This window comes from Anomaloglossus baeobatrachus, chromosome 7, assembly GCF_048569485.1.
Source record: "Anomaloglossus baeobatrachus isolate aAnoBae1 chromosome 7, aAnoBae1.hap1, whole genome shotgun sequence".
NCBI lineage: Eukaryota > Metazoa > Chordata > Amphibia > Anura > Aromobatidae > Anomaloglossus > Anomaloglossus baeobatrachus.
In genome coordinates, this window is record NC_134359.1 from 235,632,741 (window position 1) to 235,657,477 (window position 24,737).

The following is a 24,737-nucleotide window of genomic DNA, read 5'->3' on the forward strand; positions in this document are numbered from 1 at the left end:
AAAAATCCTGCCCACGCTCCTCTGGACGTGATCTGCTTATGGCTGGCTGTATGTGAGAGGAGACTCAGACAGACAATCAGTGATTCTGAACCTCCTTGTGCCAAGTTCGGACCAGTGGAGGTTCGGTATGTTTGCTTCCAGCAAACCGAACTTCCAAAGGTTCACTCATCTCTACTCATTACCCTAAGAACACCATCCCCACAGTGAAACATGGTGGTGGCAGCATCATGCTGTGGGGATGTTTTTTCAGCAGCAGGGACAGGGAAAATGGTCCGAGTTGAGGGGAAGATGGATGGTGCAAAATACAGTGACATTATTGAGCAAAACCTATTTCAGTCAATGTTTTAGACAATGAACCAAAGCTTACTGCTAATGCAACACTCTAGTGGTTTAAGGGGAAATGTATTGGAGTGACCTAGTCAAAGCATAGACCTTAATCCAATTGAGAGTCTGTGGTCAGATTCGATGATTGCTGCTCACCAGAGGAAACCATCTAACTTGAAAGAGTTGGAGAAGTTTTGCCTTCAGGAATGGGCATACATATCATTGGTGCAACCTGTTGGGCAGCACAGGGGCCCAAGAGGTAAGGGGGCTCACATTTACCTACAAACTAGGCAAAATTGTGCATTATGATGAGGATTTGGATTGCAGAGGGCCTATTTATTGTTCTTGCACGGGGTCCTTTTCTGTCTGTGTCCGCTAGTGCTTTGTTTCTTATCCAGCTCCGTGTTTCTTAGTGCCTTGAGGAATGGGCAAAAATCCCAGTGGCAAGATAGGGAAAGCTCATAGAGACTTATCCAAAACGACTAGCAGCTGTAATTGCAGAAAAAGGAGGCTCTACAAAGTACTCACTTTAGGGGGGTGAATAGTTATGCACACTGAAGTGCAGATATTTTGTCCTATTTGTTGTTTGCTTCACAATAAAAGGAATACAAAATATTCACAGCCGTAGGCATGTTCTTTACATAAAGTTATACAAACCATCCAAAAAAACGTTTGTTGTAAGGTAAACCCAGGTTGTAAGGTAGCAAAACACGAAAAATGCCAAGGGGGTGAATATTTTCGCAAGGCTCTGTGCTTTATCTACCCTATTTACGAAAAATCCTGGAAACCTCTTGAAATATATGTGAAATTACATAGGAACTAGAATCATCTCTGTACTTACCCTACCAAGATCTGAGACAGAGACTTGAAACACATGTCCAAAGCTTTTTGATGCGATCTTTCTGTAAATCTGGAATTGGGGATCATTTACTGAATTACATAGACCAGTGATCAGAAAAAATACCTGTGGGGACGAAGGTGAAAATGTGCAGTCAAGTAATGTGTAGGATTTGATGTATTTTGTTATTTCATTGGAAACAGCTCTTCTATAATTGAAACACCTGACAAGTGTATTCTTTAAACTGAAATATTTTATATAATAAAGTGCAAAAATACAGTCCAGCAAGGATAGATACAAAAAAAGTAGTTCTTTCGATGAATATTGATACCTAAATGGACATTGCTGAATCAGGCATATCAAATCCAAATACACATAGCGGCAAAATTAAAAACTAAAACTTGGACTCCTCCGTACAGAATAATGGGCCCCACAAAATCCTCCATACAGATCAATGGATCCCAAATAGTCATCCATAGAGAATAATGTGCCCCACATAGTTCTTTATACAGAATAATGGGCCCTACATAGTCCTCCATACAGAATAATGGGCCTCACAAAGTCCTCCGTATAGAATAATGGGCCCCACATAGCCTTCCATACAAAATAATGGGCCCACATAGCCCTCCATACAGAATAATAGGTCCCACATAACCCCCCATACAGAATAATTGACCCCTCATAGTCTTCCACACAGAATAATTGGTCCCACATAGTCCTCCATACAGAATAATGGTCTCTACATAGTCCTCCATACAGAATGATGAGGCACATATAGTCCTCCATGCAGAATAATGGCTGCCACATTACTGCTATATGAAAAATGGATGTTTTTAACCTAGATAGTGGCATTTAAGTTAGGTACCCGGATTATTGAGATTACCTTGCCGTTGGTGTCTGGGCTTACATGCATTGGCCAATACATAAACTAAAAATCTGATTTTTACATATAGCAGTAATGCAGTACCAGAGTTCCCTTATACATTGTTGTACTTTTAGTGTGCAGCTGTATGTGTGATGCCCCTGGACTATTCAGGTCATCACAGGGTACTGCACGCTCTTTCTCCTTAGTGCAGTATTCAAATCCCTCATGGTTCTGGGTCCCCATCTTACAGTGCTGCCTCCAACAGCAAATAAAATCCTAGATACACCCTGCACCACACCCACCAGACACACCAGTGGGCGGCTTAAGTGGAATAGGGGCGCCCACTTAGGGGTCAGGAAAGGGGAGGTGAGGGGTGACGAGAAGAGTGGAGTAGTTGAGTGGCGTAGTACGGTGGAGGAGGTTGGGAGTAGTGGCTCCGAGGAGAAGCTGTCTAGGTTGCAGACGGTGGTCTGGACTTAGAGGAGTCGGACCCCCAGTCACACGGGATTGAGGCTAGGTGCCTGGACCTTTCAAAAACGACGGTAAGCAGCCTGGTCCTATCACCGGTCCGGGACCAAATCCACGGCGGGGTACACGGACCCTAGATCGGGGAGAAGCTTCAGGCAACCCGGCAATTAACCTGCGGAGAGCGGAGCCTTTATGGACTGTTCCCACTAGCTCCAGAATCGGGGCACTAGCACAGCGAGGGGGATAAGGATTTCCAAACAAGTAGCTCACTGAAATCCCAAGCGTGAGCCCTGAGAGCAGGCTCCCACACTTAGCCACAGTGGGGAGCGGGGCCCGGCAAGTTTCAGACTACTGGGCCACTACGGTGAATTTAAACTTTGTGCCAGGAGGCAGGTCACGGATCACCAGGCAGCACTGCAGGGGACGGGACCTGGGCAAGCTCCCCTTTGAGAGGCAGCGGCACCCAGAGACTTGGCTTACCTGGTTGTCAGTGTCTGCTTATTGGCTGAGTGAGAACCTGAGTGATTTCCCTTCACGGCACCCCAGAGCATCATCCAGAGTCCCGGGGCTTACCGCTACCCATGGAAGGCAACGACACCTTGCTGCCCCACTCCATCACCCCGGGTACTCCCAACGGCAGCGGCGGTACTCCCAATTACCGCACACCACGGGTGGCGTCACGAACTACAACTCCCCTGTAAATATCCCCCTTTTACTTTAGAGTGTTGCCCCTAATCCCCCGGGACCGGAGACCCTAGAGCCACGAACTGACACCATCCCGGATCCGAGCGGTTCGATCCGCTGCTGGGGCGGCACATATGCATCTTATTTTGTCAGTGTGCAAACTTACAAAATCAGTAGGAATTCAAATAATTATTTCCTTCAGTGTATAAGCTAGCAGATACTACATAATATGCAATTATTTTAGATTTATATTTCTGTTAAACATATACTTTAGATATTTTGACCTTGCGCAGCTCACCTGGATTTGCTTTTTTTCTATCAGAGAGTATATTTTGGTCAACAATGCTTTATCAGAATAATCTTTTGCAGAAGCATCAGTCAAAACTAAAATAAATGCATTTGGTGGTGAAGACTCCAAGGCCAAACTCAGCCCCCCCATGGCCAGTTCAGGGCAGTCAGTTAACCCTCCATATGCAGTGATCCCATCAAAGAATTCCGCAAACTCCGTCTTTGAATTGGTGTCTCGAACAGGTCCAATATCTGAAAACAAAAAAATAAGAAAAATATTAAGAAAAATGTTTGTTTGACAATCATTCACCTATTACTGTTTAATACCACTTATTAACCCCTTCACCACCCGGCGTTTTCCGTTTTCTCCTCCCTTACTTCCAAGTGCCATAACGTTTTTCCTTCAATATAGCCACGTGACGGCTTGTTTTTTTCAGGACATATTGTACTTTTGAACGACACCATTCATTCTGCCATGTATTGTACTGGAAAATGGGAAAAAAAATTCCAAGTGTTGTGAAAAATGTTTTTTTTTTAATTTACCATGTTAACTACAGTGGGGGAGAAAGTATTTAGTCAGCCACCAATTGTGCAAGTTCTCCCACTTAAAAAGATGAGAGGCCTGTAATTGACATCATAGGTAGACCATAACTATGAGAGACAAAATGAAAAAAAACAAATCCAGAAAATCACCTTGTCTGATTTTGCAAGATTTTATTACTTGTATCTTCTCCTTTAAGAGGCTCCTCTGTCCTCCACTCATTACCTGTAGGTTTGGTACCTGTTTGAACTTGTTATCAGTATAAAAGGAACCTGCCCACAACCTCAAACACACTCCAAACTCCACTATGGTGAAGACCAAAGACCTGGCAAAGGACACCAGATACAAAATTGTAGCTCTGCACCTGGCTGCGAACACTGAATCTGCAATAGGCAAGCAGCTTGGTGTGAGGACATCAACCTTGGGAGCAGTAATAAGAAGATGGAACACATACAAGACCACTTTAATCTCCCTCTCGATCTGGGGCTCTACGAAAGATCTCATCCCGTGGGGTCAAAATGATCACAAGAACGGTGAGCAAAAATCACAAAACCACACGCGGGGGACCTAGTGAATGACCTGCATAGAGCTGGGACCACTGTAACAAAGGCTACCATTATTAACACACTACGTCGCCAGGGACTCAGATCCTGCAGTGCCAGACGTGTTCCCCTGCTTAAGCCAGTACATGTCTGGGCCCATCTGAAGTTTGCTAAAGAGCATTTGGATTATCCAGAAGAGTATTGAGAGAATGTCATATGGTTTGATGAAACCAAAGTAGAACTGTTTGGTAGAAACACAACTCATCGTGTCTGGAGGAGACAGAATGCTGAGTTGCATGCAAAAAACACCATACCTACTGTGAAGCATGGGGGTGGCAACATCATGCTTTGGGGCTGTTTCTCTGCAAAGACACCAGGACGACTGATCCATGTCCATTAAAGAATGAATGGGGCCATGCATCGTGAGATTTTGAGTGCAAACCTCCTTCCATCAGCAAGGACATTGAAAATAAAACGTGGCTGTGTCTTTCAGCGTGATAATGATTCCAAGCACACCGCCAGAGCAATGAAGGAGTGGGTTTGTAAGAAGCATATGAAGGTCCTGAAGTGGCCTAGCCAGTCTCCAGATCTCAACCCCATAGAAAACCTTTGGAGGGAGTTGAAAGTCCATGTTGCCCAGTGACAGGCCAAAAACATCACTGCTCTAGAGGACATCTGCATGAAGGAATGGGCTAACTGTGTGAAGACTTACAGAAAACGTTTGACCTCTGTCATTGCCAACAAAGGATATGTAACAAAATATTGAGATGAACTTTTGTTATTGACCAAATACTTATTTTCCACCATAATTTGCAAAAAATCTTGCCAAATCAGACAAGGTGATTTTCTGGATTTGTTTTCTCATTTTATCTCTCATAGTTCTGGTCTACCTATGATGTCAACTACAGGCAAATCTCATCTTTATAAGTGGGAGAACTTGCACAATTGGTGGCTGACTAAATACTTTCCCCCCCACTGTGTATGGTAAAATTGACCTGGCAGTATCATTCTCCAGGTCAGTACGAATTTGTAGATACCCAACATATACAGTATAAGTTTTTTTAACTGCTACAAAAAAAATGTAGAAATTGTGAAAAATAAAAGAATTGCGCCTTTGACGCCATTTTCCAAGACCCGTAGCGTTCTCATTTTTCGTGATCTGGGGTTAAATGATGGCTTAATTTTTGTGTCTTGAACTGATGTTTTCAATTATACAATTTTGGGGTAGGTGTGATGTTTTGATTGCTTATTATTGCATTTTATTGTGATGTTGCAGCAACCAAAAAAACTAATTCTGGTGTTTTGATTTTTTCTCGTTATGCTCTTCCTCGATTAATTTATTTTATACTTTGATAAATCGGGCATTTCAAAAAGCAGCAATACCAAATATTTGTGTTTTTATATATTTTTTAATTGCTTTATTTTCAATGTGGCAAAAAGGGGGAGGAGGTTGTAACCCCCATGCCGGCGACCTAGCATTCTCCTGCTCCTCTTCCCCAAAGTGGTCGTCGGTTCCCTCACCTGTCCAGGCGTCCTGCTGCTCTGGTTCATTCTCTGTCCCATGCTGCAGTTCTACCCAGCATCTGTACTCCTGACAGGCTCCTGGCCCCTGCCCTTAGGGTAGGGCAGGCCTGCGGCCACGCCCCTTTCTTAAAGGGCAAGTGTCTTCTTAACCCGGAAGTACCTCCCAGGTCAGCTGGGAGGCCGTAGGTATTTAAGGCAACTCTGGCATTTGAGAAGTTGCCTGGGCAATGAGTTACACCTAGACTCATTGCTGTAGTCAGGTTCACTAGCAATGTGCTGCTGCTGTTTAAGTTGTGCTAGTTCTGTTGCTTATACCTGTCTGTATTACAGAGTGCTGCTGTCATTAGATCTACCTGCTGATGCTGTGAGCCGCCACCTTGGCAATCTTCCACAATACCTGCTGCCACTAGTATCGTCACCAGCTGCTGCCGTCCATCCATCCGTCCATCCATCCATCCCGGACGGAGCCTCTATACCTGCTGCCATTGTCATCTACCACCAGTGACTGTTGCTCTCTTACCCCTGGGGCAAACCAATGCAACACCAGTCTCCCAAGTAACACCCGGACCGATCCCTGCAGCGCAACACCTCCACCATTAGGGGCTCTGGAGAAAACCAGGCTAAAGTCCGTAGTCAAGCCCCTTTGGGTTTCTGTGTGTGGCATTTCAGTGGGTTACTAAAATCCCTGCTCGTCCAGTGAGCATAACAGTGGTAATTTGAACTTTTGTGGGATTTGTTTTTTCATAGTTTTGTTTGGTTTTTTTTTTTAGTTTTTATTGTTTGTACTAGTCCTCTTAGGGGACTTGAAGCTGCGATTGTGTAACCGCTTCTGCTCTAGGACATCAGCATCAGCACTTCTCTATATAGCACTTGATGACTTCCTATTAATGTCGCTCACAGCCAGTATTCACAGATAGTTCATCATGACAGACACAGTGGTCATCTGTTGACCCCTGACTGTCCTGACAACCCATCAGTGCCTAGTGATCACTTCACGAGGCCACCAATGGGGCAGGAAATTATGCACTCCCCAGTGTCGGGGCGATAAATCCTACTGTCAGAGATTGACAGTGAGATTTAAAACAGGCATGACTGGATCCACCCGCAGCTGTTATAGGCACATGTTGGTTGACCAGATCAGGCAACGTGCAGGGGAAGTTGTGGGCTCGCCCTCTGAGCCCACATCAAAGGGAGGGTCTCAACCTTAAACATAACAGTGCACCCAAAGTCGTGAAGGGGTTAAAAGACAGTATAACGTGGCACTAAGGCATATATAATAATATTTGAGGCCTCATCTAGGGTTTAAAAAAGGAAACTCAAAGACTAAGATGCCCAGAAGAAGCATTTGCATATCTTGGACTACTTCTGAAGATTAGTCATATCAAGTATCTGACTCAATCTTTGTGTATGATCAGAATAAAAGATAAAAGAAATGAGTATAGTATATGTAATACTTTTACATACCGGGATCATTGAACTCCACCATCGTATATTTCCGCACACCACAAGGGAATCGGGAAGAAGCTCGCTCGAGAAGCCAATTATTCACTTTCTTTAATTGCGCCAGATCATCTTCCATGGAGCCAGTTGTGTCCACCAGATATGTAAGAGATGAAGATTCTACAGAATAGGGAAAAACACAAACAAAGGTATAATAGTAAAAAAGTATAGTGTTATATAAACATCTTGCAGGGGGTTATTTTATAATTAAGATTTAGGGTCAAAACATGACATGTTAATATTAAAGGAAACTCCAAGATGTCCACTAGAGATGAGCCACCACCCTAGTGTTCAAGTTCGGTTCGTCGAACTTTGGGTGTGTTCGTCGAACATTAATCGACCGCCTTCGAACACCATTGAAAACAATAGCAGGCAAACACAAACACATACAAACATGCACAAACAAGAACGCACACACACATATTATGCTCACCTTACCTTCCGTTCCATCGCCGGTCGCCTGGGACTTGCAGTTCGCCGGTACAAGATGTGTATCGGGTAACCATCGCGACCAATGCTGGAACTTCCGCTGACAGAACGCTGACGTCAAAGGCAGGAGCCACTTGCCTCTGATTGGCCAGCGCGCTGCCTTTGAGTAGCATCTGACAGAGGAAGTTCCTCCCTCGTAGTGATGGTTACCCGATACACATAGTTCGCCTTTACAGGATGTGTATCGGTAACCATCGCGACAAGGGAGGAACTTCCTCTGTCAGACGCTACTCAAAGGCAGCGCGCTGGCCAATCAGAGGCAAGCGGCTCTTGCCTTTGACGTCAGCGCTCTGTCAGCGGAAGTTCCGGCATTGGTCGCGATGGTTACCCGATACACATCTTGTACCAGCGAACTGCAAGTCCCAGGAGTCCGGCGATGGAACGGTAGGTAAGGTGAGCATAATATGTGTGTGTGCGTGTATGTTTTTGTGTGTTTGTACGTGTTTGTACGTGTGTGGAATGGCACAATAGGGGACCAGGATGGGACATTTAACAAATTGTGGAAGTAATTCTCTGCATTGCAATGATTTCCTATGGGAAATCTTGCTTTGCTGAACGAGTAACTTGGTTAACAAGCACAGTCCCAGAAAGGATTGTTCTCGTTAACCAAGGTTCCACTGTATTAACATTGAATGACAGTATTACTGTGAAAAGCCAGTTACGCTTTTGGTGATCGAACATAATCTCGAACTGTCGAATTTGAAGCTAATTGTTCGCGTTCGTCGAATGACTCGAACATCACCTAAAACAGGTCGAATTTGTGATTGGCGAACAGTTCGATTCGAACACCGCTCATCTCTAATGTCCAGACATGGCTTGCTCAGAAGATATGTGATAATTACCCAGATCAGGAGGCATACAATGGGGACTAGAGAGGGTGACAACCATTGGAGTAGACAACCAATGCCAACTGGTCAATGCATGGGACAGGGTTTACCAATCAGACCTAGATGCTCACTAGACATATGACCTCATTAGCATATGGGATAAAAGTACAATGTTAGGCTAAATGACCTCACTCATAGTCTTACCCCACACTACTGTTGGTATTATGAGGAGGAAGGAGCTGACGGACTCCTTTTAAGCTAAGGTGCTATTAAAATATAAACAATACATTCACGATACCTGTTTTTTCAGTGCATTTCTTTGCTGTAGAGGGTAGGGAGGTAGATATTGCTGTAAATAAAAAAATCACATTGGTCACATTTATTGTATTGTATTTTAATTTTTGAAATACATTTCCATTTTAAGGGTTCTGCTCACACTAGCATCATAGCCCTAATTCATTCCAGCTATGTTGAACCTGTTTTAAAGGGAATCTGTCAGGAGGTTTTTGCTACCTCAACTGAGAGCAGCATGATTTAATCAAAGAGATTCTGAATCCAATGCTGTATCACTTAGATTACTGTCCGGAGCCGTTCGAATACAATCAGAATTTTCAGATTTAGCCATGTAGAAGAGCTGAGAGGGCTGTCCTTGCCCATACCAGACTCTCTATAGAGATTGTACATTGACAATGAGGAGTCAATCAGAGCAGGTGGAGTGCCGGTCTCCTGTGCACATGACTTTATAGTACGAGCAATGATAAGGGTCCTGCTGCTTAAACAAACATAGCAAATAAACAACAGATTGGACCTTGACAAGACAGGCAACCCTGAATTTTCTGTTTTAACCATTGCAGCATGCTGTATTCAGCTTACATAGCAAAAACCTGCTGACATATTCCATTTAAGTGTATGGCAGTGAATCCTGCAAGGATCCAATGACTTTTTATGGGTCCATCAGGTTTCTCTTGGTTGAATATTACTTTACACTGCTTGGTGCAAAAACTCTATGTCACAGAATGCAAATCACCAAAGCATATTTTGTAGAGATGTTTCAGTTGTGTGAAGTGAAGGTATTGTACATAATGTATAGGATTTTTTGGCAAAGCTTGATATAACTTAAAGGGGTTGTATGCATTCACTAACTGATAATCTCCCATGTAGAAGGAATGCCTCACGGCTGAGCTCACTGATTGGCTGCTGCGCCAGCGTAACGCCAGCGCCGCAGCCAAAGTCAGACATACCGGTGGACCTGGGGAAGGAGAGTGCACCAAGGTTTGCTGCTTTTGAATAACCCACAGCCGGGCTTTTTGTTTTGACATATACTTTACCTAGGGATTTTCTAGAATTCCAATTATCATAGAATGCCGAGCAGTTTTTATCAAACTATGAAAGCATAGACAACAAGTAAAGACTTCACTTAAAAAATGAAACCTGTAACATCAAAGCTAATGAAAAATAGAATAGACAATAAAGATGGGAAACTCTTAGCTGAAAGCTACTTGCATCATTTCAGTCCATTATAAATAGGGTTAGTCAATGTGCACAGATAAATGTAGGAAATGTGTACAGATTAGAGTAAGGAAATGTGTACAGATTAGAGTAAGGAAATGTGTACAGATTAGAGTAAGGAAATGTGTACAGATTAGAGTAAGGAAATGTGTACAGATTAGAGTAAGGAAATGTGTACAGATTAGAGTAAGGAAATGTATACAGATTAGAGTAAGGAAATGTATACAGATTAGAGTAAGGAAATGTGTACAGATTAGAGTAAGGAAATGTATACAGATTAGAGTAAGGAAATGTGTACAGATTAGAGCAAGGAAATGTGTACAGATTAGAGTAAGGAAATGTATACAGATTAGAGTAAGGAAATGTATACAGATTAGGGTAAGGAAATGTGTACAGGTTAGGGTAAGGAAATGTGTACAGGTTAGGGTAAGGAAATGTATACAGGTTAGGTTAAAGGAATGTGTACAGATTAGGGTAAGGAAATGTATACAGGTTAGGTTAAGGGAATGTGTACAGATTAAGATAAGGAAACATTAACAGATTAAAGTAAGGAAATGTATTCAGATTAAGGTAATATAATATGTACAGATTAGAGTAAGGAAATGTGTACAGATTAAAGTAAGGAAATGTGTACAGATTAGAGTAAGGAAATCTGTACAGATTAAAGTAAGGAAATGTGTACAGTTTAAAGTAAAGAAATGTGTACAGCTTAAAGTAAAGAAATGTGTACAGATTGAAGTAATGTGTACAGATTAGAGCAAGGAAATGTGCACAGTTTAAAGTAAAGAAATGTGTACAGATTACAGCATGGACATGTGTATAGATTAGAGCAAGGAAATGTGTACAGATTAAAGTAAGGAAATGTGTACAGATTAAAGGGAAGGTGTCGTCCAAAAAAAAAAAATATTCAATAACTGAAAAATGTAAAGTATTAATGTTTTAATGTTTTGTTTAAATATTATTATTTGTTTTGAATTGAGCAAAATATAAAAAAATTTAAGGGAGCAGCTGCTGAAATCCTACAGAAATTCCACTGTAGAAATAGCCTGGATTACAGCTGCAGTAAAGTGGGTGTTTCCAAAGGATAGAAGAGAATGAAATGTAGGGACACAGTGCTGAGCCATTTTGTTGGTGACCACAAATGTCTAAAGTGTCACCAAGGACAGCATTAGATACACAGCTCAACAGAGGGTATCACACAGAAGAGGATTAGATACATGGCTCAGCAGACAGTATCACACAGGATAGGATTAGATACACAGCTCTGCAGACAGTATCACACAGGATAGGATTAGATACACGGCTCAGCAGACAGTATCACACAGGATAGGATTAGATACACGGCTCAGCAGACAGTATCACACAGGATAGGATTAGATACACGGCTCAGCAGACAGTATCACAGGATAGGATTATATACACAGCTCTACAGACAGTATCACACAGGATAGGATTAGATACATGGCTCAGCAGATAGTATCACACAGGATAGGATTAGATACACAGCTCTGCAGACAGTATCACACAGGATAGGATTAGATACACGGCTCAGCAGACAGTATCACACAGGATAGGATTAGATACACGGCTCAGCAGACAGTATCACACATCATAGGATTAGATACACGGCTCAGCAGACAGTATCACACAGGATTGGATTAGATACACAGCTCAGCAGACAGTATCACAGGATAGGATTAGATGCAGAGCTCATCAGACAGTATCACAGGATAGGATTATATACACAGCTCTACAGACAGTATCACACAGGATAGGATTAGATACACTTCTCAGCAGACAGTATCACACAGGATAGGATTAGATACACAGGTCAGCAGACAGTATCACACAGGATAGGATTAGATACACAGCTCAGCAGCCAGTATCACAGGATAGGATTAGATACACAGCTCTGCAGACAGTATCACACAGGATAGGGTTAGATACACAGCTCAGCAGACAGTATCACACAGGATAGGATTAGGTTTGTGTACAGATTAGAGCAAGGAAATGTGTACAGATTAGAGCAAGGAAATGTATACAGATGAAAGTAAGGTAATGTGTATAGATTACAGCATGGAAATGTGTACAGATTAGGACAAGGAAATGTGTACAGATTAGAGCAAAGAAATGTGTACAGATTAAAGTTAGGAAATGTGTACAGATTAGTGTAAGGACATGTGTACAGATTAGAGCAAGGACATGTGTACAGATTAGAGCAAGGACATGTGTAGAGATTGAATGTAAGATTGAGATTGAAGGAAATGTATATAGTTTAGGCTGAGTATATGGGTAAATATTAGGGATGAGGAATGTGTACAGATTAGGGTAAGGAAATATATACAGGTTAGGGTAAGGGAATGTATACAGATTAGGGTAAGGAAATGTATACAGGTTAGAGAAAGGGAATATGTATAGATTAGAGTAAGGAAATATATGCAGATTAAGTAAGGGAATGTGTACAGATTAGAGTAAGGGAATGTGTACAGATTAGAGTATGGGGTGCTTCACACACAGCGAGCTCGCTGCCGAGATCGCTGCTGAGTCACGCTTTTTGTGACGCAGCAGTGACCTCATTAGCGATCTCGCTGTGTGTGACACTGAGCAGCGATCTGGCCCCTGCTGCGAGATCGCTGCTCGTTACACACAGCCCTGGTTCGTTTTCTTCAAAGCCGCTCTCCTGCTGTGACACACAGATCGCTGTGTGTGACAGCAAGAGAGCGACAAATGAAGCGAGCAGGGAGCAGGAGCCGGCGTCTGACAGCTGAGGTAAGCTGTATCCAAGATAAACATCGGGTAACCAAGGTGGTTACCCGATATTTACCTTAGTTACCAGCATCTGCAGCTCTCACGCTGCCTGTGCTGCCGGCTCCGGCTCTCTGCACATGTAGCTGCTGTACACATCGGGTTAATTAACCCGATGTGTACAGCAGCTAGGAGAGCAAGGAGCCAGCGCTAAGCAGTGTGCGCGGCTCCCTGCTCTCTGCACATGTAGCTGCATTACACATCGGGTTAATTAACCCGATGTGTACTGTAGCTATGGTAGGAGAGCAAGGAGCCAGCGCTCAGTGTGCGCGGCTCCCTGCTCCCTGCACACACAGCTGTGCGCTGGTAACTAATGTAAACATCGGGTAACCATACCCGATGTTTACCTTAGTTACCAGTCTCCGCAGCTTCCAGACGGCAGCTCCGTGCAAGCGCAGCGTCGCTTGCACGTCGCTGCTGGCTGGGGGCTGTTCACTGGTCGCTGGTGAGATCTGCCTGTTTGACAGCTCACCAGCGACCATGTAGCGATGCAGCAGCGATCCTGACCAGGTCAGATCGCTGGTCGGATCGCTGCTGCATCGCTAAGTGTGAAGGTACCCTAAGGAAATGTGTACAGATTAGCGCAAGGAAATGTGTACAGATTAGCGCAAGGAAATGTGTATAGTTTAGGACGAGAAAATGTATAGAGATTAGAACAAGGAAATGTGTACAGATTAGAGCAAGGAAATGTGTACAGATTGAAGTAAAGAAATGTGTACAGATTAAACTAAGGAAATGTGTATAGATTACAGCAAGGGAATGTGTATAGATTAGGACAAGGAAATTTGTACAGATTAGAGCAAGGAAATGTGTGCATATTAGAGTAAGGGAATGTGTACAGATTAAAGTAAAGAAATGTATACAGATTAGAGCAAGAAAATGTATACAATTTAGGCTGCGTATATGTGTAAATATTAGGGATGGGGAATGTGTACAGAATAGGGTTAAGATATATACAGATTAGATATATGAAATACACAAACTAAGGCTATGAAAAATATACATATTAGTGCACAGTTTTTATTTTATAAATTACATTTATATCTTAGGCTGCAGTTTGGTTGTTTAACACATTTCCTTAAACAAAGTCTACGATCTATATATCAGTAATATCTGGAAAATATATACAGAATTATTTTTTACAGGTTATCAGAAATCATATATTCTATACAATACCTACATTTCGCACAATACCTGTAATGAAGATGTAAAACTAAAATAGAATTTAATAACTGTGCATAGATGTGAGTGCAGATGTACAATATCACACCTCATATATATCAGAATAGGACATGAAAAGTAATGACCTGAAACCCATTTTCACAGCCAGAATGTCTATCCTTGCTGTACTTCTCTGCTTTTGGAAATCTAAACATTGACTCCGGTTGTGACCAGAAGTATATAGTTTAGGGGACAATTGCAGACAAATACAAAAATCCTTTCACACTGTTTTTTAAAAAATAATTGACAAATACGAAATGGAAACTATATGTTGTAGCACTATAGTGGCAAAGTGGCAGAGTAGAATATAACAATAAGTTTGAGAAAACTTCAAGAAAATTGCTAATGTTTTTTTTTTCCCCACAGCAACTTAATGATCAATGCCTTAGCAAGAAGGGGGCCAATTCACTGATGTCTCTTATATATTGATTCTTCTAGTCAATCATTGTCCAAGAACCTGCAACAGAGCCCTTATGGCATAACCTAACCATCATTTTTTTTTTCTTCCATAAATCATTAGTAAATGGGAAAATGAGAAACGTTCTAATAAATGTTATTAGAGAAATCTGCTTCTTTCTCCTCCTGGACTGATTTATTCATTCTCAAAATGCTAAATTCACAGGTTTCTGTCTTCAATGAATACAGAATTTCATATTACTGACATAGGAGATGACGGTTGGTGCTTATAAGTTCTATGGAGCACTGTAAGGCTGAGTGCACACAGTGCGTTTTTTTTATGCAGATTTGGTGCAGATTGTAGCCAAAATCTCCATGTCTACATTCATGCCAGCAAAATCTATGAGATTTCTGAAGTGATGTGCGCACGTTGCTTATTTTTTCCTTGCAGAATTGGTACAGAAAATAAACTGCAGCATGTCCATTGTTGGTGCATTTTTTCCTGTGTTTTTTTTTAAGTCCTTCCACCCATTGATTTCATTAAGAAAAACGCATGTGCCTTTCTGCCAGAAGGTGCAGATATGATGCAGAAAATTGCTGCACCAAATCTGCAGCGAGCGCACAAAGCCGAATGCCCTGTGCACACACTGCGGGTTTTTTTCTGTGTTTTTTTTTTTAAATGTGCATCAAAATCCGCATGCTTTCCTGATGCCAGAAAAGTTTATGAAATTTGCTGTGCACACACACGTTTCTTTTCCATGCTTTTTTTGGTGCAGATTTTGATGTAGAAAAAAATCTGCAGCATGTCAATTATTGGTCAGATTTAGCAGCGTTTTTTCACCCATTGACATCAATTCATTGACTTTCTTGGCGGCAAAAAAAAAAACGCATCAAAAACTGCATCAAAACAACATTGGGTTTTGACGCTTTTTTTGCCACAGCATACAGAAAATTTCTGCACCAAATCTGCAGCGTGCACACACAGCCTAACTGTTGTTTCATTAAACCTTGCAGTAGAATGTTTCTGTCTCTCTCTAGCTCCTCCCTCTCCATAGAATTTTAAAAGCACCAACTGCCATGTCCTATCGCATATATTATAGATATTATAGCATATATATATATATATATCTATATATATATCTATATATATATCTGATAAGAATATTACAACGTTCCTTATTTTCATGTGTACTATTGATTTATGAAATAAAAATTTAAATGACAGAGACTTTAAAAGTTGGGAAAGGCTGTTAGTACATATCCTAGAGATATGCAACACTAAGATATTGGAATACCCCATTCAAGAAAAATAACCCTAACCCTATTGTTTACAAAAATAGGAAAAAAGAAGAAATGAATAACCAAAAACAGAAATAAGAACCGTAATACTCACGGCTGCTTCCCAATGAGACAGAATATGTCTGGAGACTGTAGGTGAACAGCAAAAGCACAAAGAAGAGGTTGATCATCTTTTATCTTCAAATCTGGGAAATGTGCTAAGTTCTTGGATTGGAAGTGTCTATGATACTATGTGCAATTTCCACACAGAGAGATATATACTGTATATATTGTCACGAGGATAAGGAACTTCCTTGGAAAAGCCCCCCACAAATAAACATTTCTGGAGAAAGGACAACCAATTCTCACAAGGGATTAGGCAAACACAGAAAACTATTTTGTGTGGTATCACAGTGATGCAATGTGTATTACATAATGAGGCTTCAATCATAAATCATGTCAGCTCATTAGAGATTAGTACAATCATCTTGCATTTTAGAGCTTTGACACTAACATAAAATATAACTTAGGCTGCTTTCACACTACGTTTTTTTAATATCCGCCATGAACGTTTTTTTAACGCAAAAACGGATCCAGTGCAAATGCGTTTTCATTTCAATGCATTTGCAATGGACTCGCGTCAACATGCGTTCACCTGCGTTTGCGTGCGTTATAGTGAGGATCCGGCGAGTTGTAGTTTAACATTTTTCAAAAACACAACTTGTAGCATTTTTGAGCTGCGTCCAAATACTGCAAATTGCTGGATCCTGACTATACTGCATGTGAACGCTGGCATGCTGATAGACAGGATCCTGCTTGCTCTACTGAGCATGCCCAGAAACCAGCCTCGGGTGATCAGTCCCTCTCTGTCTGTCTGTCTCTCTCTCTCTCCCTCCCTCTCTCTCTCTTTCTCTCTCCCTCCCTCTCTCTCTCTCTCTCTCCCTCCCTCTCTTTCTCTCTCTCTTTCTCTCTCCCTCCCTCTCTTTCTCTCTTTCTCTCTCCCTCCCTCTCTTTCTCTCTCTCTTTCTCTCTCCCTCCCTCTCTTTCTCTCTCTCCCTCCCTCTCTCTCTCTCTCCCTCCCTCTCTCTCTCTCTCCCTCCCTCCCTCTCTCTCCCTCCCTCTCTCTCCCTCCCTCCCTCTCTCTCCCTCCCTCCCTCTCTCTCTCTCCCTCCCTCTCTTTCTCTCTCTCTCTCCCTCCCTCTCTCTCTCTCCCTCTCTTTCTCTCTCTCTCTTGCTTTCTCTCCCTCCCTCTCTCTTTCTCTCTCCCTCCCTCTCTCTTTCTCTCTCCCTCTCTCTCCCTCCCTCTCTCTTTCTCTCTCCCTCTCTCTCTCTGTCTCTTTCTCTCTCCCTACCTCTCCTCTCTCTCCCCGGCATGAGAGCTGTGGACACTCATAACCAAGATAAATATCGGGTAACCAAGCAAAGCGCTTCTCTTAGTTACCCGATGTTTACGTTGGTTACGTGTGCTGGGAGCCCGGCTCCTAGCAGCTGCAGACGCTCGTAACCAATGTAAATATCGGGTATCCAAGCAAGTTACCCGATGTTTACCTTGGTTACGAGCCTCTGCAGCTGTCAGAAGCCGGCTCCCAGTCTTTCACGTTCAGTTCCACTGACTCCCGATCACATGACTCCAATGCCCGCCCATAAACTTAAAGTGACAGGATCCTGCAAAATAACACTTGCGTTTTCATGCGTTTTTTTGCTGTAAAAGCAGGATCCGCTATTACAGCAAAAAAACGTTCATGACGCATGTTAAAAAAACGTAGTGTGAAAGCAGCCTTAAACCAAAACTGAATCACAAACAAGAGTAGTTGCAAAAATAAATAAAAATACAGTAGTGCTTGAAACCCTGTGAACCCTTCACAATTTCCCATAATTCTACATAAATTTGACCTGAAACTACATCAGGTTTACAAGCAAAGACAACCAAATGAGCCAAAATATTGGACTTTGAATTTTTTTTAAATGAGGAAAATGTTGCAATATCCAAGTACATGAGTGGCAAAAGTATATGAAACTTTAGGATTAGTATATGTAATTGTTTATTAAGAAATTACAAAATTACAGGATGAAAATTACAGTATGCGACAAAAAGAGGAGGGTGTTCCGCACTCGGTCCAGTTGCATGAATGTATTGGTACGAAATTACCAGATCCACTAGTAGTGATCTTGTCTTCATTAAAAACTAGCTGTAGTACCCGGGATAGAAACTAAGTCTCCCTCTCCCCATCTGTCTCTTTCCCACTCTCCCTCTCACACCAAAATCATATTACCTCACACATAAGCTGTCCTATACTAACAATGTCCTTCGTTGCCTATAGCAATCAGTTAGAGCTTCTTGACCTCTAACAAAATAGTAGCAGAGCAGTGATTGGTTGCTGTAAACCACCTGATAAATATCCACGGTAACTTTCAAAACAGCCAATATTTTACCTCAAACATCCAGTTTCTGTGTGTGTGTCTCTTTCTGTGTGTTTGTCTTTCAGTATGTGTCTCTTTCTGTGTATGAGTCTTTTTCTCTGTATGTGTCCCTTTCTGTCTGTGTCTCTGTGCGTGTCTCTATGTGTGTCTTTGTGTCTCTGTGTGTCTCTCTCTTTTTGTCTCTTTTTGTGTGTCTCTTTCTGTGTGTGTCTTTCTGCGTATCTGTCTTTTACTGTGTGTGTCTCCTTGTGTGTGTCTCTTTATCTATGTGTGTTTCTATGTTTGTATCTCTATGTGAGTCTCTTTCTGTGTGTGAATCTTTTTCTCTGTATATGTCCCTTTCTGTCTGTGTTTCACTTTCTGTGTGTGCCTCTGTGTGTGTCTGTTTATGTGTGTGTCTTTGTGTCTCTGTGTGTGTCTCTTTTTGTCTCTTTCTGGGTGTGTCTTTCTGTGTATGTGTCTTTCTGTGTGTGTCTTTCTGTGTGTGTCTTTCTGTGTGTGTCTTTCTGTGTATCTGTGTATTTTTCTGTGTCTCTGTCCCTTTATCTGTGTGTTTCTATGTGTGTATCTCTATGTGTGTCTCTTTCTGTGTGTCTTTTTCTGTGTGTGTGTGTGTGTGTGTGTGTGTCTCTTTCTGTGGGTGTGGGTCTCTCTGTCCATAATAGGAGTCTATAAACACAGATCCATCCCCAGCTCCATTGACTTTAATGTAAGCAGATTTTTCGGCGAATAACTAAAGCGCAGGGTTAAATTTTCCGCTCAAAACATAGTCTGTGATGTTGCCTGAGTCAACTGAAGTGGCTGTGCAAAAGTTTGTGATTGTACAGACATACAGTGGGGTAAAATGTATTCAGTCAGCCACCAATTGTGCAAGTTCTCCCACTTAAAACGATGAGAGCGGCCTGTAATTGACATCATAGGTAGACCACAACTTTGAGAGACAAAATGAGAAAACAAATCCAGAAAATCACCTTGTCTGATTTGGAAAGATTTTTTTGCAAATTATGGTGGAAAATAATTATTTGATCAATAAGAAAAGTTCATCCCAATATTTTGTTATATATCCTTTGTTGGCAATGATAGAGGTCAAGCGTTTTCTGTAAGTCTTCATAGGGTTGGCACACACTGTTCGTGGTATGTTGGCCCATTCCTCCATGCAGATCTCCTCTAGAGCAGTGATGTTTTGGGCCTGTAGCTGGGCAACATGGACTTTCAACTCCCTCCAAAGATTTTCAATGGTGTTGTGATTTGGAGACTGGCTAGGCCACTCCAGGACCTTCATATGCTTCTTACGAACCCACTCCTTAGTTGCCCTGGTGGTGTGCTTGGGATTATTATCATGCTGAAAGACCCAGCCACGTTTCATTTTTAATGCCCTTGCTGATGGAAGGAGGGTTGCACTCAAAATCTCATGATACATGGCCCCATTCATTCTTTCATGTACATAGATCAGTCGTCCTGGTCCCTTTGCAGAGAAACAGCCCTGAAGCATGATATTGCTACCCCCATGCTTCACAGTAGGTATGGTGTTCTTTGAATACAACTCACCATTCTGTCTCCTCCAAACACGATGAATTGTGTTTCTACCAAACAGTTCTACATTTATTTCATTAGACCATATGACATTCTCCAAATACTCTTCTGGATAATCCAAATGCTCTCTAGAAAACTTCCGACGGGCCTAGACATGTACTGGCTTAAGAAGGGGAACACGTCTGGCACTGCAGGATCTGAGTCCCTAGAGGCATAGTGTGTTACTGATGGTAGCCTTTGTTACGGTAGTCCCAGCTCTATGCAGGTCATTCACTAGGTCCCCCTTGTGATTCTGAGATTTTTGCTCATCATTCTTGTGATCATTTTGACCCCACGGGGTGAGATCTTGCGTGGAGCCCCAGATCTAGGGAGATTATCAGTGGTCTTTTCGGTCTTCCGTTTTCTTATTATTGCTCCCAAGGTTGATTTCATCACACCAAGAGCTTGCCTATTGCAGATTCAGTTTTCCCAGCCTGGTGCAGGGCTACAAGTTTGTTTCTGGTGTCCTTCAACAGCTCTTTGGTCTTCACCATAGTGGAGTTTGGAGTGTGACTGTGTGAGGTTGTGGACAGTTTCCTTTTATACTGATAAATTCAAACATGTGCCATTACTACAGGTAATGAGTGGAGGACAGAGAAACCTCTTAAAGAAGAAGTTACAGGTCTGTGAGAGCCAGAAATCCTGCATGTTTTTAGGAAACTAAATACTTATTTTCCACCATAATTTGCAGAAAAATAAATCTTGCTAAATCAAACATGGTGATTTTCTGGATTTGTTTTCTCATTTTGCCTCTCATAGTTGTGGTCTACCTATGATGTCAATTACAGGCCTCTCTCATCTTTTTATGTGGGAGAACTTGCACAATTGTTGGCTGACTAAATACTATTTTTCCCCAATATATATATGTTTTATTCTCAATGGGGGCAAGAGAAGGGTGACTTCATTTTTTTTATTTTTTTCATATTTTTCTCAAAAAAAAAAATCTAAACTTTTTACTGTTTTTATTAGTCACATTAGGAGACTTAAAACCGCGATCATCCTATTGCTTGTACTATACATCAGCACTGCTCTGTAAAGCAGGAATTACAATCTCCCATGAATGCTGGCTCAGGAGGATTGTCATGACAGACACAGGGGTCACGAATGGGCCAATGGGAGCAAAGACTGACTACCTGTCATCACTTGTTAAATCCCACTGTCAAAGCTTGACAGTGGGATTTAACTGATTAGCCAATGGCAGATCTGATTACATCATGTCATGTGCAAGAAATGATGTGGGCATAGCGTGTGAGCCCGCATCAAAGGCAGGAAAACCGCATGACATAAATGTCATATGTCATCTAGGGTTTAAAGTCTGGTATTTTTAATCAATGGGAAGGCAAGTGAGTTAGCAACCTTTTTTCTTTAAAAATTAAGGAACTCTCAATGTCTGATCTTCAAGAAACCTGTTTGCGAACCTGTGCAATAATCATGGCTGTCTAGTCACCATATTGATATACCACACATGTGAGGTGGATGGATTATTTCAGCAAAGGAGAAGGGCTTACTAACACACATTTAGACAAATTATTATTATTATTTATTATTATAGCGCCATTTATTTCATGGCGCTTTACATGTGAAAAGTGTATACATAATAGGGACAAGTACAATAATCATAAACAATAAAAGGCACAGACTGGTACAGGAGGAGAGGGCCCTGCCCGCGAGGGCTCACAGTCTACAAGGGATGGGTGAGGGTACAGTAAGTGAGGGTAGAGCTGGTCGTGTGGCGCTATATCAGGCTGGTCGGAAGAGGTTGGTCTTCTGGTTCCTTTTGAAGTTTGTCAAGGTAGGCGAGAGTCTGACATGTTGCGGCAGAGCGTTCCAGAGTATGGGGGAGGCACGTGAGAAATCTTGGATGCGATGGTGGGAAGAAGAGATGAGAGGGGAGTAGAGAAGGAGATCTTATGAGAATCTAATGTTACGTGCAGGTAAGTACCGGGAGACTAGGTCACAGATGTATGGAGCAGATAGGTTGTGGATGGCTTTGTAGGTCATGGTTAGGGTTTTGAATTGGAGTTGTTGGGCAATGGGAAGCCAGTGAAGGGATTGGCAGAGAGGAGAGGTCGGGGAGTAGCGGGGGGACAGGTGGATTAGTCGGGCAGCATAGTTTATAATAGATTGTAGGGGTGCGAGACTGTTAGAAGGGAGAAAGGCCTTTTGTGTACATAGAAAAAGTCTTAGATCTTAAAGGGAACCTGTCATCAGAAATTTAGCTTGAAACCTAAAAGTTTCCCCCTCTGCAGCTCCTGGGCTGCATTCTAGCAAGGTTCCTGTACTTTTTGTGGCCCCTTTTAAACCAAATTAAATACTTTATAAACTTGTACCATTTGCTATGGAAATTTTGTAAATCGTCCATGGGGGCGGGCTCTCTGCTGACTGTTGCTGTTCCTCCAGCAGATTTACGCCGCCCCCCACACTCTATTTCATCCATCAGGACGCCGCCCACTGCGCCCGAGGTGCCGCCCACGCCAGGATCGCTGGTGACGTGTGTCACAAGCACGAGATTATGGGCAGCGCTGTGATTGCATCGCAAGTGCACGCCCATAATCTCGTGGACGCGCTTTCCCCCACTGCCTCCAGCGTTCTGCGCAAGCGCTCGCCGGCCAAATGACCTGCTGTCACCTCCTTCCCATCTTACCCTGCAGCAGGGCAAGATGGGAAAGAGGTGACGTCGGGTCATCTGGCCAGCAATCGCTTGCACAGAACGCTGGAGGCAGAGGGGAAAGTGCGGTCACGAGGTTACGGGCGGCACTTGCTGATGACACTCACAGCGCTGCCCATAACCTCGTGCCTGCGCAAAACGTCACCAGCGGTCACACGTGCACACATTGCACAGTCCCGCTACAGTCGCACAGCGCATGCGCGGGACCACGGGCGCCCAGGGGCGGCGTCCTGGCGTTTTTTCATGCGTTTCCACAGCATTTTCAACTGCAGCTTTTTAATGCCAAAATGCATGCGTTTTGATTTTCAAGCAAAGTCTATGGGAAATAGGGATTTCTTGTGCGAACTTTGCAGTTCAAAACGCAACATTTTAGATGCAGAACATTTGGCAAAAACTCAGCGTTTAAAGAAGCAGCATGTCAATTGTTTTTGCCATTTTGGCAGCATTTTGCTAACATTGAAGTCAATGAGAAGTTGCAAAACGCAATCTACTTAAAAAATCTAGCGTTTAACATTCTTACTTGATGCAGAAAACATGCTTTTTGGACCAATTAAATGCATGTGTGATGCCCTGGCAAAACCAGGTAGTCACAGATGACTGTACCCCCCACCAAGGGTACATGAATCGCTTCCTCCTTGGGATTACACACACACACACCCCCACATGGTGCATATGAGCAGCCGCCCCTCCCCCCAGTTAGGAGCTGAAAAGAGCAGTAGGGGAGGAGTTCAGTCAGTCGGAGGAGAGCAGCAGAGCAGTCAGGAGTGTGTCTCCTGGGCTGCAAAGAAAGTGGCAGAGCTGTCAGGGGTTGGAGCCCCTGGCCTGCGGGAACAAGTCAGGCACTAGGAGGGGACCCAAAGTGGACCGGGGCAGGGTAGTGGCCCGCCGGCGGCATCGTGAACGGGAACCCGGAATAGTGCAGGGAAGTGAACTTCTCCCGTTCCAACCAGAGGAGCTAAGCAGACTACAAGGTGCAGTGCAACAAAAGAGGGCTCCTGCTCATTGCACCGTGTGTGGGACCAGCACACCCCTCCAAAAGGCTCCCGGCCACCGGCAAGTTGGTTTACAGAGGACTCTGTGTTTTATGACCACACACATCAGCCTAGCTTCATCCAAGACCACCGAACTGTGAGTTTCTTGCTCCCTGCAATCCCTGCCACCACCACAACTCCCACTGGGCCTCGGGACTATACCTCCCCTACCCGTGGAGGGGATCCCACCTTGCTGCCCCACACCATCTGTCCCGGGTATGGTCCCCAGAGGCAGCAGTGGTGCCACCATCTCATCACCACAACCCACGGGTGGCGTCATGGACAATCTCCCTTACCTAATCCCCTTTTTGCTGTGGAGCCTGGGATCACAGACCGGGTCACGCCACCGTGATACTTACAGAAGTTACCCCTTGGCCACTTTTCTTGGGCGACACACATGCGTTTTTGACAAAATATTAATGGCATGATATGTCCCTTTACACACACACACACACACATAGTCCGACAAATAAATTTATGAAAATCAATAAATAAATGTAATTTTATGCATAAATATTAGCACACAGTTATCATTTTAATAAAATAAGCCATTTTATATATGATTTTAAGCTTGATATTTGTTATCATTTTTTTTCCTTTTTTTATAGTGTTTGTATGTTTAAACTTTATTTAGCATCGTATTTATAGTCAAAACGCATCTTATTTTAAGCAGTGAAAAAGCATGCAAAACGCTCTAAAAACGCAAGCGTATTTATAGCGTTTTTATGGTCAAAACAAAACTTGCCAAAGACAATTTCTGCTAGAGGATGCAGTTAGAACTGCAACTTCCTCGACGCAAAGTGCGCACATTACCTAAAACTCCTGTCCACAGACTCAGTCAGACTCTAAAGGGCACTTTACACGCAGCGATATCGCTATCGATAGCTAGCGAGCGTACCCACCCCTGTCAGTTGTGCGTCATGGGCAAATCGCTGCCCGTGGCGCA

At 42.9% G+C, this 24,737-nt stretch overlaps 1 protein-coding gene across 1 annotated transcript in view; it reads right to left on the minus strand.

The window, feature by feature from the left end:
* LOC142246106 (uromodulin-like) overlaps positions 1–16,330 on the minus strand; it is a 71,027-nt gene extending 54,697 nt beyond the window's left edge. Inside the window, exons 1-5 of the mRNA XM_075319119.1 lie at positions 16,215–16,330; positions 9,189–9,239; positions 7,539–7,694; positions 3,478–3,719; positions 1,166–1,288 (exon numbers count right to left, since the gene is read on the minus strand). Of these exons, the coding sequence (XP_075175234.1) occupies positions 1,166–1,288; positions 3,478–3,719; positions 7,539–7,694; positions 9,189–9,239; positions 16,215–16,290 (648 nt within the window). The 5' untranslated portion in view covers positions 16,291–16,330. The remainder of the gene's footprint in view (positions 1–1,165; positions 1,289–3,477; positions 3,720–7,538; positions 7,695–9,188; positions 9,240–16,214) is intronic.
* Between the last annotated feature and the right edge of the window lie 8,407 nt (positions 16,331–24,737).